Source organism: Coregonus clupeaformis, chromosome 21 (genome assembly GCF_020615455.1).
Source record: "Coregonus clupeaformis isolate EN_2021a chromosome 21, ASM2061545v1, whole genome shotgun sequence".
Taxonomy (NCBI): Eukaryota; Metazoa; Chordata; class Actinopteri; order Salmoniformes; family Salmonidae; genus Coregonus; species Coregonus clupeaformis.
The window spans coordinates 45,260,616-45,272,899 of NC_059212.1; the positions used below are offsets into that span (position 1 = coordinate 45,260,616).

Genomic DNA, 12,284 nt, shown 5'->3' on the forward strand with positions numbered 1-12,284 from the left:
TTTTTTTTTTTTTTATGTTTTGCAACGTAAAGTGAAAAATTAGCATTTCTTATTGAACAAGTCCAGGTAGTGCCTCCCCGTTTCAGTTTGGTTTTCTTCCGTTTGGTGCCTAATGAACACCACCCAGTCCTTCTGGCATTAAGAGATGTAATCATTCATGTAGAGAATAAAAGGCAAGGCTACATTTTACTTGAAGGCTACCTACATAAAAGGACTTCATAACACATTCATAACCCATCCATAACTCATTCATAAGCAACAAGCAAGTTGACAAGCACTTCGTATGCAATATCTTTGGGTTGTGAACGTGTTCTATAGATCATTCACTGGTTCGCATTAACAGGCACAGCACTGCTAAGTGAAGTTGACAATGTTTGTGCTACTTCTTTAGCTTAGCATCATCTACTATATATTATATTACTGAATAAATGGCATCAGGTAGGTACATTTAATCATTTTATATTTGCAATGATTAGTCTTCTCCAAATATCTACCAGAGTATTATGTAAATATATAATCTATAGATAGATCAATCATAAATTCTTAAAATGGAAATTTCTAAATATTGATATTTCATCTCCAGCACCACCCCAACATCCACATATGTGAAAATGGGGGCGTTTCTATGTTTAGTGGTAAAAAAAAATATGGAGGAAGATGTGTTTCCAATGACATCAACGGTGTGCATCGTGTGTGTCTAACAAACTACGAGGAGGCATTGCCCGTCATTGGAAACGCTCATCTTGATCTTTCTTACTACAAAACATAGAGACGCGCCATTTTCACATATGTTGACGTGGGGGTGGTGCTGGAGATGACGAATATGAAATATATAATATTTTTAGAAATTTCTCTTTAATTGATTCAAAAGACCATATATGTGGTTCTATAGACAGAGGAACTTGTCCAGTCCCCCTCTGTCAGTTATTAATGGACAGAGGTCACGTTCCATTCCATTCATTATTGGTTAAGGATTGGTGTTGGTTTTGCATGGGCCCTATTACAAAGCTGTCATCTATAGTAAGATGCTTTTCCATAACTTATAGGTCAGGGCCTGTATTCATAAAGCAACCGAATAGGAGCCGCTGATCTAGACTCAGTTTTGCCTTTTAGATTGTAGTGAATAAGACTACATGGACAGGGAGGGGACCTGGTCCAGGATCAGTACTCCTACTCTGAGACTCTTTATGAATATGGGCCCTGGAGCCTAACTCCTCCTACTGTAGAAGCCTCTCTCCTCTCCTCTCCTCCTCCTCCTCCTCCTCCTCCTCCTACTATAGAAGCCTCTCTCCTCTCCTCTCCTCCACCTCCTCCTCCTACTATAGAAGCCTCTCTCCTCTCCTCTCCTCCTCCTCCACCTCCTCCTCCTCCTCCTCCTCCTCCACCTCCACCTCCTACTGTAGAAGCCCCTCTCCTCTCCTCTCCTCTCCTCCTCCTCCACCTCCTCCTCCACCTCCTCCTCCACGTTTGGCCAGGGATAGGGGGAGAGGCGTGGATAGAGGCCAGGGAGAGGGCGAGATAGATAGATAGATAGAGGCCAGGGAGAGAGGGATGGATAGATGGATAGAAGTGGAGAGGAGCTCACAGGTTGGTCTCCCTCCTGTCTTTACTAGGGGAAGGTTTAGGGGGATCCTTGGCGGTTGTAGCTTTCCCGTTCTTGGCTTCGACCGTCACCGCTGGCTCTGCTGCTGCAGCGGGTACCACGGCAACTACGGAACGTTTGGTCTGCTCCTCACTCCTCACCTCTGGGCTGGCCTGTGTGGGCGGAGCCTGTTCTGCCGGAGGCGGGGCTGTCAGCTCCTGCTGCTGCAGCTTGTGGGTCTGGAGGAGGCGGAGCTGAACGCGCAGTTCCAAGATGGCTTCCTGTTCCTCGTGGATGGCCTGGTTGAAGTGGGTGTTCTTGTTCTGGAGGATGGAGAAATGGAGACAAGGAGAGAGAGTTCAGAGATATGGACAGACAGACAGACGGACAGAGACAGTTTAGGATCCCCCTAAACCTTCCCCTCTCTCCCCCCTCTCCTCTCTCCTCCCTCCCCCTCTCTCTTCCTCTCTCCCCCTCTCTCCTCCCTCCCCCTCTCACCTCCCTCCTCCCTCCCTCTCCTCCCTCCCCCTCTCCTCCCTCCCCCTCCCCCCCCGTCTCTCTCCCCCCCGTCTCTCTCCCCCCTCCTCCCCTCTCCTCCCTCGGTCTCTCTCCTCCCCCCTCTCCCTCCGTCTCTCTCCTCCCTCCCCCCTCTCTCTCCCCTCTCCTCCCTCCCTTCCCTCTCCTCCCTCCCCCCTCTCCTCCCCTCTCCTCCCTCGGTCTCTCTCCTCCCTCGGTCTCTCTCCTCCCCGTCTCTCTCCTCCCCGTCTCTCTCCTCCCTCCGTCTCTCTCCTCCCTCCGTCTCTCTCCTCCCCCGTCTCTCTCCTCCCCCCCTCTCTCTCCTCACTCCCCCCCCTCCTCGTCTCTCTCCTCCCTCCGTCTCTCTCCTCCCCGTCTCTCTCCTCCCTCCCCATCCCTCTCCTCCCTCCCCGTACCTCTCCTCCCCGTCCCTCACCTCCCTCCGTCTCTCATCTCCCTCCCTCCGTCTCTCACCTCCCTCCCTCCGTCTCTCACCTCCCTCCGTCTCTCACCCCCTCCGTCTCTCACCTCCCTCCGTCTCTCACCTCCCTCCGTCTCTCACCTCCCTCCGTCTCTCACCTCCCTCCGTCTCTCACCTCCCTCCTACCCGTCCCTCACCTCCCTCCGTCTCTCACCTCCCTCCGTCTCTCACCTCCCTCCGTCTCTCACCTCCCTCCGTCTCTCACCTCCCTCCGTCTCTCACCTCCCTCCGTCTCTCACCTCCCTCCGTCTCTCACCTCCCTCCGTCTCTCTCCTCCCTCCGTCTCTCACCTCCCTCCGTCTCTCTCCTCCCTCCGTCTCTCACCTCCCTCCGTCTCTCACCTCCCTCCGTCTCTCACCTCCCTCCGTCTCTCTCCTCCCTCCCTCCGTCTCTCACCTCCCTCCCTCCGTCTCTCACCTCCCTCCCTCCGTCTCTCACCTCCCTCCCTCCGTCTCTCACCTCCCTCCCTCCGTCTCTCACCTCCCTCCCTCCGTCTCTCACCTCCCTCCCTCCGTCTCTCACCTCCCTCCCTCCGTCTCTCACCTCCCTCCGTCTCTCACCTCCCTCCGTCTCTCACCTCCCTCCGTCTCTCACCTCCCTCCGTCTCTCACCTCCCTCCGTCTCTCACCTCCCTCCGTCTCTCACCTCCAGTTCTTCGTTCTGTTTCTGCAGCTCTTCCAGGATCATCTGGAGTTCCTCCTCGTCTTCACTCTCACTCTCACTGTCTGAAGAGTACTCCTCTGTCTCACTGCGACCCTGCTGACGACTACAGACACAGGGAGAGGAGAGCTGAGCGTAAGTTACATACACCATATACACAACGCCTCTCCCCTATCTGCCCTAGTTAAGGCATATGTATACACTGAGCGTACAAAACATTAAGAACACCTTCCTAATATTGAGTTCCACCCACCCTTTTGCCCTCAGAACAGCCTCAATTCGTCAGGGCATGGACTCTACAAGGTGTCGAAAGCGTTCCATAGGGATGCTGGCCCATGTTGACTCCAACGCTTCCCACAGTTGTGTCAAGTTGGCTGGATGTCCTTTCGATGGTGGACCATTCTTGATACACACATTTCACGGTAAAGTCTACACCAGTTGTATTCGGCGCATGTGACAAATAAAATTGTTATATCAATATGATATTTACACAGCATAAAATGTTTTGTCTTTGTAACACAAACACACCCATCGATGTTTAGTTGATATATGTATCTACACTCAAGTTGGGCGATGTTTGTGCAATGTCTACATGTCGATCCCCAGGGTAGTGGGTTCGATCCCCGGGACCATCCATACACAAAAAAAATTATGCACGCATGACTGTAAGTCGCTTTGGATAAAAGCGTCTGCTAAATGGCATATTATTATTATTATTATTATTTCGTTCTGGGATTTCCTCCAGGAAGATCTAACAGTGGATATAAGGAGAGACCCGACCAAACTAGCCAGTGATAGAACAGTGTTGCAGGACAGCTGAGCTGACTCAAGACTGGGCATTCAACTCGCAGTAGTTAATATCGTTTCCACTGTTAAAAATGTACACTGAACAAAAGTATAAACGCTACATGTAAATGTTGGTCCCATATTTCATGAGCTGAAATAAAAGATTCCCAAAATGTTCCATACGCACAAATAGCTTATTTCTCTCAAATGTTGTCCAGAAATGTGTTTACAGCCCTGTCAGTGAGCATTTACTACCCACTACTGGCCTTGTTTGTTGTGATTGGATGGCAAAGACACACCCAAGAAACACCCACATCAAACCACACCCCCAAAACAACTCGTTTGCCTTCAGTCATGGCCGCTAGCATTTTCTGAATGATCATTGCTGGAAATCAGGAATTGCACTTTCCCTTTAAGTGAACCAGCAGGTAACCTGCAGGAGCGTGTTAAGTTCTGCCTGTTGGTTGCCACGGAGCCTTTGTAACTAGAAGTGTCCGCAATGTAAATTGGGGGCTTATGTCATTGGGGGATGGTTTATACTGAGTAATGGGCCCGTGTGACCTCAGTTGGTAGAGCACCGCGCATGCAACGGTTCGATTCCCGCGGGGGACCAGTACAGGAAAAAAAAAAAGTATGAAAAATGTATGAACTCACTACTCTTAAGTCGCTCTGGATAAGAGTGTCTGTTAAAATTACAAAAATGTAATTACATTGCTACTGATTGCTATTTTTTCGTTACACTTGTAACCTATCGGTAATGCCGTTAGCGTGTAGCCTTGTTTACCTGTTTAGCTCAGGGATGCCATCTCCTAATTAACGGATTGCTAGACACTAACTGTTGCATGTTTGTAGCGATCATTAGCTACAACTTACTGTTAAGACTTAGAACAATAGATTGCACAATGGTTTTGCATCAGCAGGGGCTGAAAGGTCGCTGGTTCTAATCCCCGAGCCGACTAGGTGAAAAATCTGTCGATGTGCCCTTGAGCAAGGCACTTAACCCTAATTGCTCAGGTCACTCTGGATAAGAGCGTCTGCTAAATGACTAAAACGTAATGTCAGTGATTTAATTTTTTTTGATTGGTAAGATAGTCTTGCGGCCTTGCTATCTAAACTTGTAGTAATCATGGTTGAATTACCGACCGGGGTGGGGCCCATTGATCATCAGTTATCATATTAAAAACTGCAAACATTTGCCTCCACCCAATGGCAACGTGTAGAATTGGTGGAAATTAACTTTAAAATATACTTTTTTTTCTCTTCGCTGTCACGAGGGGGGGGCGCTTAAATGTTTTGATCACAAGGTGGGGGGGGCCCCTCAGGATGAGTTCCGTTTTTTTGTGACCCCCACACCCCAATCAAAGTTGCCCATCCCTGGTTTAGACCATTTTGACATGAAAACCCACTGTCATCGTTATGTCCACACACTAAACTTCGTTTTAGCACAGGGGTCCAAGACGCAAAAGGTTTGTTTTGACAGTTTTCATAACTTCTTTACCCGGTCATGCAAAAAGACAGCCATGCTTACTGAGGTTGGCAATACCATTCGGGTACCGGGAGGCTGTGCCACTCATTGGAACTTCACAAGTAGAGCAGTGCATGCTGTGCACGAAGGCCAGAGATCATTTAATCATCAAACTGAAACAACCTAAAAAAAAAGCACTAAATCGCTCAGCACTAGTAGCCGTGCCCAGCAGGTAGGCTATATAACCAGATGAGTCCATCAGTAGGTAGGCTATATAACCAGATGAGTCCATCAGTAGGTAGGCTATATATAACCAGATGAGTCCATCAGTAGGTAGGCTATATAACCAGATGAGTCCATCAGTAGGTAGGCTATATAACCAGATGAGTCCATCAGTAGGTAGGCTATATAACCAGATGAGTCCATCAGTAGGTAGGCTATATAACCAGATGAGTCCATCAGTAGGTAGGCTATATAACCAGATGAGTCCATCAGTAGGTAGGCTATATATAACCAGATGAGTCCATCAGTAGGTAGGCTATATATAACCAGATGAGTCCATCAGTAGGTAGGCTATATAACCAGATGAGTCCATCAGTAGGTAGGCTATATAACCAGATGAGTCCATCAGTAGGTAGGCTATATAACCAGATGAGTCCATCAGTAGGTAGGCTATATAACCAAATGAGTCCATCAGTAGGTAGGCTATATAACCAGATGAGTCCATCAGTAGGTAGGCTATATAACCAGATGAGTCCATCAGTAGGTAGGCTATAAAACCAGATGAGTCCATCAGTAGGTAGGCTATATAACCAGATGAGTCCATCAGTAGGTAGGCTATATAACCAGATGAGTCCATCAGTAGGTAGGCTATATAACCAGATGAGTCCATCAGTAGGTAGGCTATATAACCAGATGAGTCCATCAGTAGGTAGGCTATATAACCAGATGAGTCCATCAGTAGGTAGGCTATATAACCAGATGAGTCCATCAGTAGGTAGGCTATATAACCAGATGAGTCCATCAGTAGGTAGGCTATATAACCAGATGAGTCCATCAGTAGGTAGGCTATATAACCAGATGAGTCCATCAGTAGGTAGGCTATATAACCAGATGAGTCCATCAGTAGGTAGGCTATATAACCAGATGAGAGTTGTCTCTCTGCCGGTAGCTTAGGCTACTTTTATTCCGGTAAAACATAACTTTCAACAGGGCATTTTTATAAAAATAACCTAGCAAATTACATTGGTTGTCACTCAACTAATAAAGCCTAATATTGCGCAAGCCATTTTACAACCATTTGAATGTTGAAGGTGACAACGCAGCCTGGTCAGCGCGCGAAAAGTTTGACTAGGCTACTGATATTGCCTGGGGTTGATAGGTATGCAAAATGACTTGTTGATCAATGACTGTCAACACAGTTACGATGCTTAGTTCAACACTGAAGGAGAGGCCGCATCAGTTGTCACAAAAAGATGAGAGGTATTTTCAGGAAGTAGAAAGTAATATGAGAAATAACTATTATTTGTGGACCGGTGATTCGTATAGTTTAGATAGATTTTCTGACCAATGCATGCTAAGGTAGGATCAGTTTGGGGTCCAGCTCGTATCTTAAACATTTGAACCGGGTGAATCGTTACATCCCTATGAAATACATCTATACCCTAAATGTAGGCTAATTTTGCTGGGGGGCAATGAGGAGATTCGGGATCTTTCCCCCCACGCGTTTCCATGGCGTTTCAATTGTTTTGGTCGAGTTCAATTGACCTCTTTACCGCAACCATCTGCATTTACCTCATCGAAACCCTCCCCAAATACTCTGAATGCATAAAATGCTACAAATATACATTGTAACTTGTCTCTCCAAATATACATTGTAATTTGTTTTCTGGATCAAAATGGGGCTTAGATGGTGGGCGTGACGGCTGCGTGGTAGTGGGCGTGGCCAAAGGCGGGGTCTCGGACCAACATTATTTACTCTTCTTGGCTGCAGAGAACTTTGCTGTTTTAGAAGCTACATCCCTGCAGTTCTACACATTTTGCCATGGCTTATGCTGTGTTCTTCTGCTATCTGAGTGACTCAAACATTATAACCAAATCAATGGGGGACCCCATGCCATGACATTATTTCAATTCTGTAGTTTTTATTTGGGTGATTGTTAGTTCTCAGAGATGATCTTTATATACATATACCCTACATGATCAAAAGTATGTGGACACCTGCTCGTCGAACATCTCATTCCAAAATCACGGGCATTAATATGGAGTTGGTCCCCCCCTTTGCTGCTATAACAGCCTCCACTCTTCTGGGAAGGCTTTCCACTAGATGTTGGAACATTGCTGCGGGGACTTGCTTCCATTCAGCCACAAGAGCATTAGTGAGGTCGGGCACTGATGTTGGGCGATTAGGCCTGGCTCGCAGTCTGTGTTCCAATTCATCCCAAAGGTGTTCGATGGGGTTGAGGTCAGGGCTCTGTGCAGGCCAGTCAAGTTCTTCCACACCGATCTCAACAAACCATTTCTGTATGGACCTCGCTTTGTGCACGGGGGCATTGTCATGCTGAAACAGGAACGGGCCTTCCCCAAACTGTTGCCACAAAGTTGGAAGCACAGAATCGTCTAGAATGTCATTGTATGCTGTAGCGTTAAGGTTTCCCTTCACTGAAACTAAGGGGCCTTGCCCAAACCATGAAAAACTGCCCCAGACCATTATTCCTCCTCCACCAAACTTTACAGTTGGCACTATGCATTGGGGCAGGTAGCGTTCTCCTGGCATCCGCCAAACCCAGATTTGTCCGTCGGACTCCCAGATGGTGAAGCGTGATTCATCACGCCAGAGAACGCGTTTCCACTGCTCCAGAGTCCAATGGCGGCGAGCTTTACACCACTCCAGCCGACGCTTGGCATTGCGCATGGTGACCTTATGCTTGTGTGCGGCTGCTCGGCCATGGAAACCCATTTCATGAAGCTCCCGACGAACAGTTCTTGCATATATTATCATCATTATTATTATTATTATTATTTATGTATGTCCATTATCTTTTCTACATATTTTATATCTGGTTTTAGTCGTTAAGTTCACAATGCAAACAAAAAGAAATACAACTTTGGCTGCTAAATTAAAATACGGGAAACACTGCGATGTAAAATAAGATTGTGGTGGTGGTGATAGAAAAAGGGCTGGACTGAGTTGCATCTGTACTGTTGTTGCTGAACAGTCTGTAGCAAGTCAGAACCAGGTTAAGGAGAATACCTCGTCAGTCGTACAACTGAATGCATTCAACTGAAATGTGTCTTCCACATTTAACCCAACCCATGCAATGTAGGCCTGCACTGAACACCACCTATAGGCTACTGTAGGCTATATCATAGACATCAAAAGCTATTTCCATGTGTAAATGTTATGGGATTCGCTCCGTTGGTTTTGTAGGTAGGCCTACATTATGCTCAGATAGCCACAATAGACTATTGGCTAATGTCTAAAACTGTCAGGGTACAGCCTGTTGGCTAATGTCTAAAACTGTCAGGATACAGCCTGTTGGCTACTGTCTAAAACTGTCAGGATACAGCCTGTTGGCTACTGTCTAAAACTGTCAGGATACAGCCTGTTGGCTAATGTCTAAAACTGTCAGGATACAGCCTGTTGGCTAATGTCTAAAACTGTCAGGATACAGCCTGTTGGCTAATGTCTAAAACTGTCAGGATACAGCCTATTGGCTACTGTCTAAAACTGTCAGGGTTCAGCCTGTTGGCTACTGTCTAAAACTGTCAGGATACAGCCTGTTGGCTACTGTCTAAAACTGTCAGGATACAGCCTGTTGGCTACTGTCTAAAACTGTCAGGATACAGCCTGTTGGCTACTGTCTAAAACTGTCAGGATACAGCCTGTTGGCTAATGTCTAAAACTGTCAGGATACAGCCTGTTGGCTACTGTCTAAAACTGTCAGGATACAGCCTGTTGGCTACTGTCTAAAACTGTCAGGATACAGCCTGTTGGCTACTGTCTAAAACTGTCAGGGTACAGCCTGTTGGCTACTGTCTAAAACTGTCAGGATACAGCCTGTTGGCTACTGTCTAAAACTGTCAGGGTACAGCCTGTTGGCTACTGTCTAAAACTGTCAGGATACAGCCTGTTGGCTACTGTCTAAAACTGTCAGGATACAGCCTGTTGGCTACTGTCTAAAACTGTCAGGGTACAGCCTGTTGGCTACTGTCTAAAACTGTCAGGATACAGCCTGTTGGCTACTGTCTAAAACTGTCAGGGTACAGCCTGTTGGCTACTGTCTAAAACTGTCATACAGCCTGTTGGCTACTGTCTAAAACTGTCAGGATACAGCCTGTTGGCTACTGTCTAAAACTGTCAGGGTACAGCCTGTTGGCTACTGTCTAAAACTGTCAGGGTACAGCCTGTTGGCTACTGTCTAAAACTGTCAGGATACAGCCTGTTGGCTACTGTCTAAAACTGTCAGGATACAGCCTGTTGGCTACTGTCTAAAACTGTCAGGGTTCAGCCTGTTGGCTACTGTCTAAAACTGTCAGGATTCAGCCTGTTGGCTACTGTCTAAAACTGTCAGGATACAGCCTGTTGGCTACTGTCTAAAACTGTCAGGGTTCAGCCTGTTGGCTACTGTCTAAAACTGTCAGGATACAGCCTGTTGGCTACTGTCTAAAACTGTCAGGATACAGCCTGTTGGCTAATGTCTAAAACTGTCAGGATACAGCCTGTTGGCTACTGTCTAAAACTGTCAGGATACAGCCTATTAGCTAATGTCTAAAACTGTAAGGGTACAGCCTATTGGCTACTGTCTAAAACTGTCAGGATACAGCCTGTTGGCTACTGTCTAAAACTGTCAGGATACAGCCTGTTGGCTACTGTCTAAAACTGTCAGGATACAGCCTGTTGGCTACTGTCTAAAACTGTCAGGATACAGCCTATTGGCTAATGTCTAAAACTGTAAGGGTACAGCCTATTGGCTACTGTCTAAAACTGTCAGGATACAGCCTGTTGGCTACTGTCTAAAACTGCCAGGATACAGCCTGTTGGCTACTGTCTAAAACTGTAAGGATACAGCCTGTTGGCTACTGTCTAAAACTGTCAGGATACAGCCTATTGGCTACTGTCTAAAACTGTCAGGATACAGCCTGTTGGCTACTGTCTAAAACTGTCAGGATACAGCCTCAGTGTTCACTGTAAACACGTGCTGGAAGTTGAACAAAATTCTCACAACGATCAAGTTTTCGCTCACAATTTGCTCAGTGCCCCCCCAAAATTAGAGGGAACACTGTTCACAACGCATAGTACTGTCTGCTAGAGTTCTGACCTCTGTATGTCAGCGATCTCGGCCCTCAGCCTCTCGATCTCCTCCTTCTCTGTAGCTATCTGTCTCCTCAACACCTGCTCCAGAGATATCAGCTCCTCCTGCTCCGTCAAGATCTCATTCTCCTGGAGAGGGAGGTAGAAAAAGCACTGTTCAGCATACAGTTGAAGTCGGAAGTTTACATACACCTTAGCCAAATACATTTAAACTCAGTTTTTCACAATTCCTGACATTTAATCCTAGTAAAAATTCCCTGTCTTAGGTCAGTTAGGATCACCACTTTATTTTAAGAATGTGAAATGTAGAGAGAATGATTTATTTCAGCTTTTATTTATTTCATCACATTCCCAGTGGGTCAGAAGTTTACATACACTCAATTAGAATTTGGTAGCATTGACTTTAAATTGTTTAACTTGGGTCAAACGTTTTGGGTAGCCTTCCACAAGCTTCCCACAATAAGTTGGGTGAATTTTGGCCCATTCCTCCTGACAGAGCTGGTGTAACTGAGTCAGGTTTGTAGGCCTCATTGCTTGCACAAGCCTTTTCAGTTCTGCCCACAAATTTTCTATAGGATTGAGGTCAGGGCTTTGTGATGGCCACTCCAATACCTTGACTATGTTGCTTCAATATATCCACATAATTTTCCTTCCTCATGATGCCATCTATTTTGTGAAGTGCACCAGTCCCTCCTGCAGCAAAGCACCCCCACAGCATGATGCTGCCACCCCCGTGCTTCACGGTTGGGATGGTGTTCTTCGGTTTGCAAGCCTTCCCGTTTTTCCTCCAAACATAACGATGGTCATTATGGCCAAACAGTTCTATTTTTGTTTCATCAGACCAGAGGACATTTCTCCAAAAAGTACGATCTTTGTCTCCATGTGCAGTTGCAAACCGTAGTCTGGGTTTTTTATGGCGGTTTTGGAGCAGTAGCTTCTTCCTTGCTGAGCGGCCTTTCAGGTTATGTTGATATAGGACTCGTTTTACTGTGGATATAGATACTTTTGTACCTGTTTCCTCCAGCATCTTCACACGGTGCAATGGGTCCGCGGTCAAACGACCACCCCTCATCACTGTCAAACGCTCCCTAAAACACTTCAGTGAGCACGCCTTTCTAATTGACCTGGCCCGGGTATCCTGGATGGATATTGACCTCATTCCGTCAGTAGAGGATGCCTGGTTGTTCTTTAAAAGTGCTTTCCTCTCCATCTTAAATAAGCATGCCCCATTCAAAAAATACAGAACTAAGAACAGATATAGCCCCTGGTTCACCCCAAGACTTGACTGCCCTTGACCAGCAAAAAAACATCCTGTGGCGTACTGCATTAGCATCGAACAGCCCCACGATATGCAACTTTTCAGGGAAGTCAAGAACCAAAATTACAAATCAGTTAGGAAAACAAAGGCTAACTTTTTTCAAACAGAAATGTGCATCCTGTAGCACTAACTCCAAAAGGTTTTGGGACACTGTAAAGTCCA

General features: G+C 46.5%; 1 protein-coding gene across 1 annotated transcript in view; it reads right to left on the reverse strand.

The window, feature by feature from the left end:
• Positions 1 to 1,403: 1,403 nt before the first annotated feature.
• ralbp1 (ralA binding protein 1) overlaps positions 1,404 to 12,284 on the reverse strand; it is a 45,718-nt gene continuing 34,837 nt past the window's right edge. Inside the window, exons 11-13 of the mRNA XM_041842970.1 lie at positions 10,812 to 10,933; positions 3,225 to 3,345; positions 1,404 to 1,905 (exon numbers count right to left, since the gene is read on the reverse strand). Of these exons, the coding sequence (XP_041698904.1) occupies positions 1,582 to 1,905; positions 3,225 to 3,345; positions 10,812 to 10,933 (567 nt within the window). The 3' untranslated portion in view covers positions 1,404 to 1,581. The remainder of the gene's footprint in view (positions 1,906 to 3,224; positions 3,346 to 10,811; positions 10,934 to 12,284) is intronic.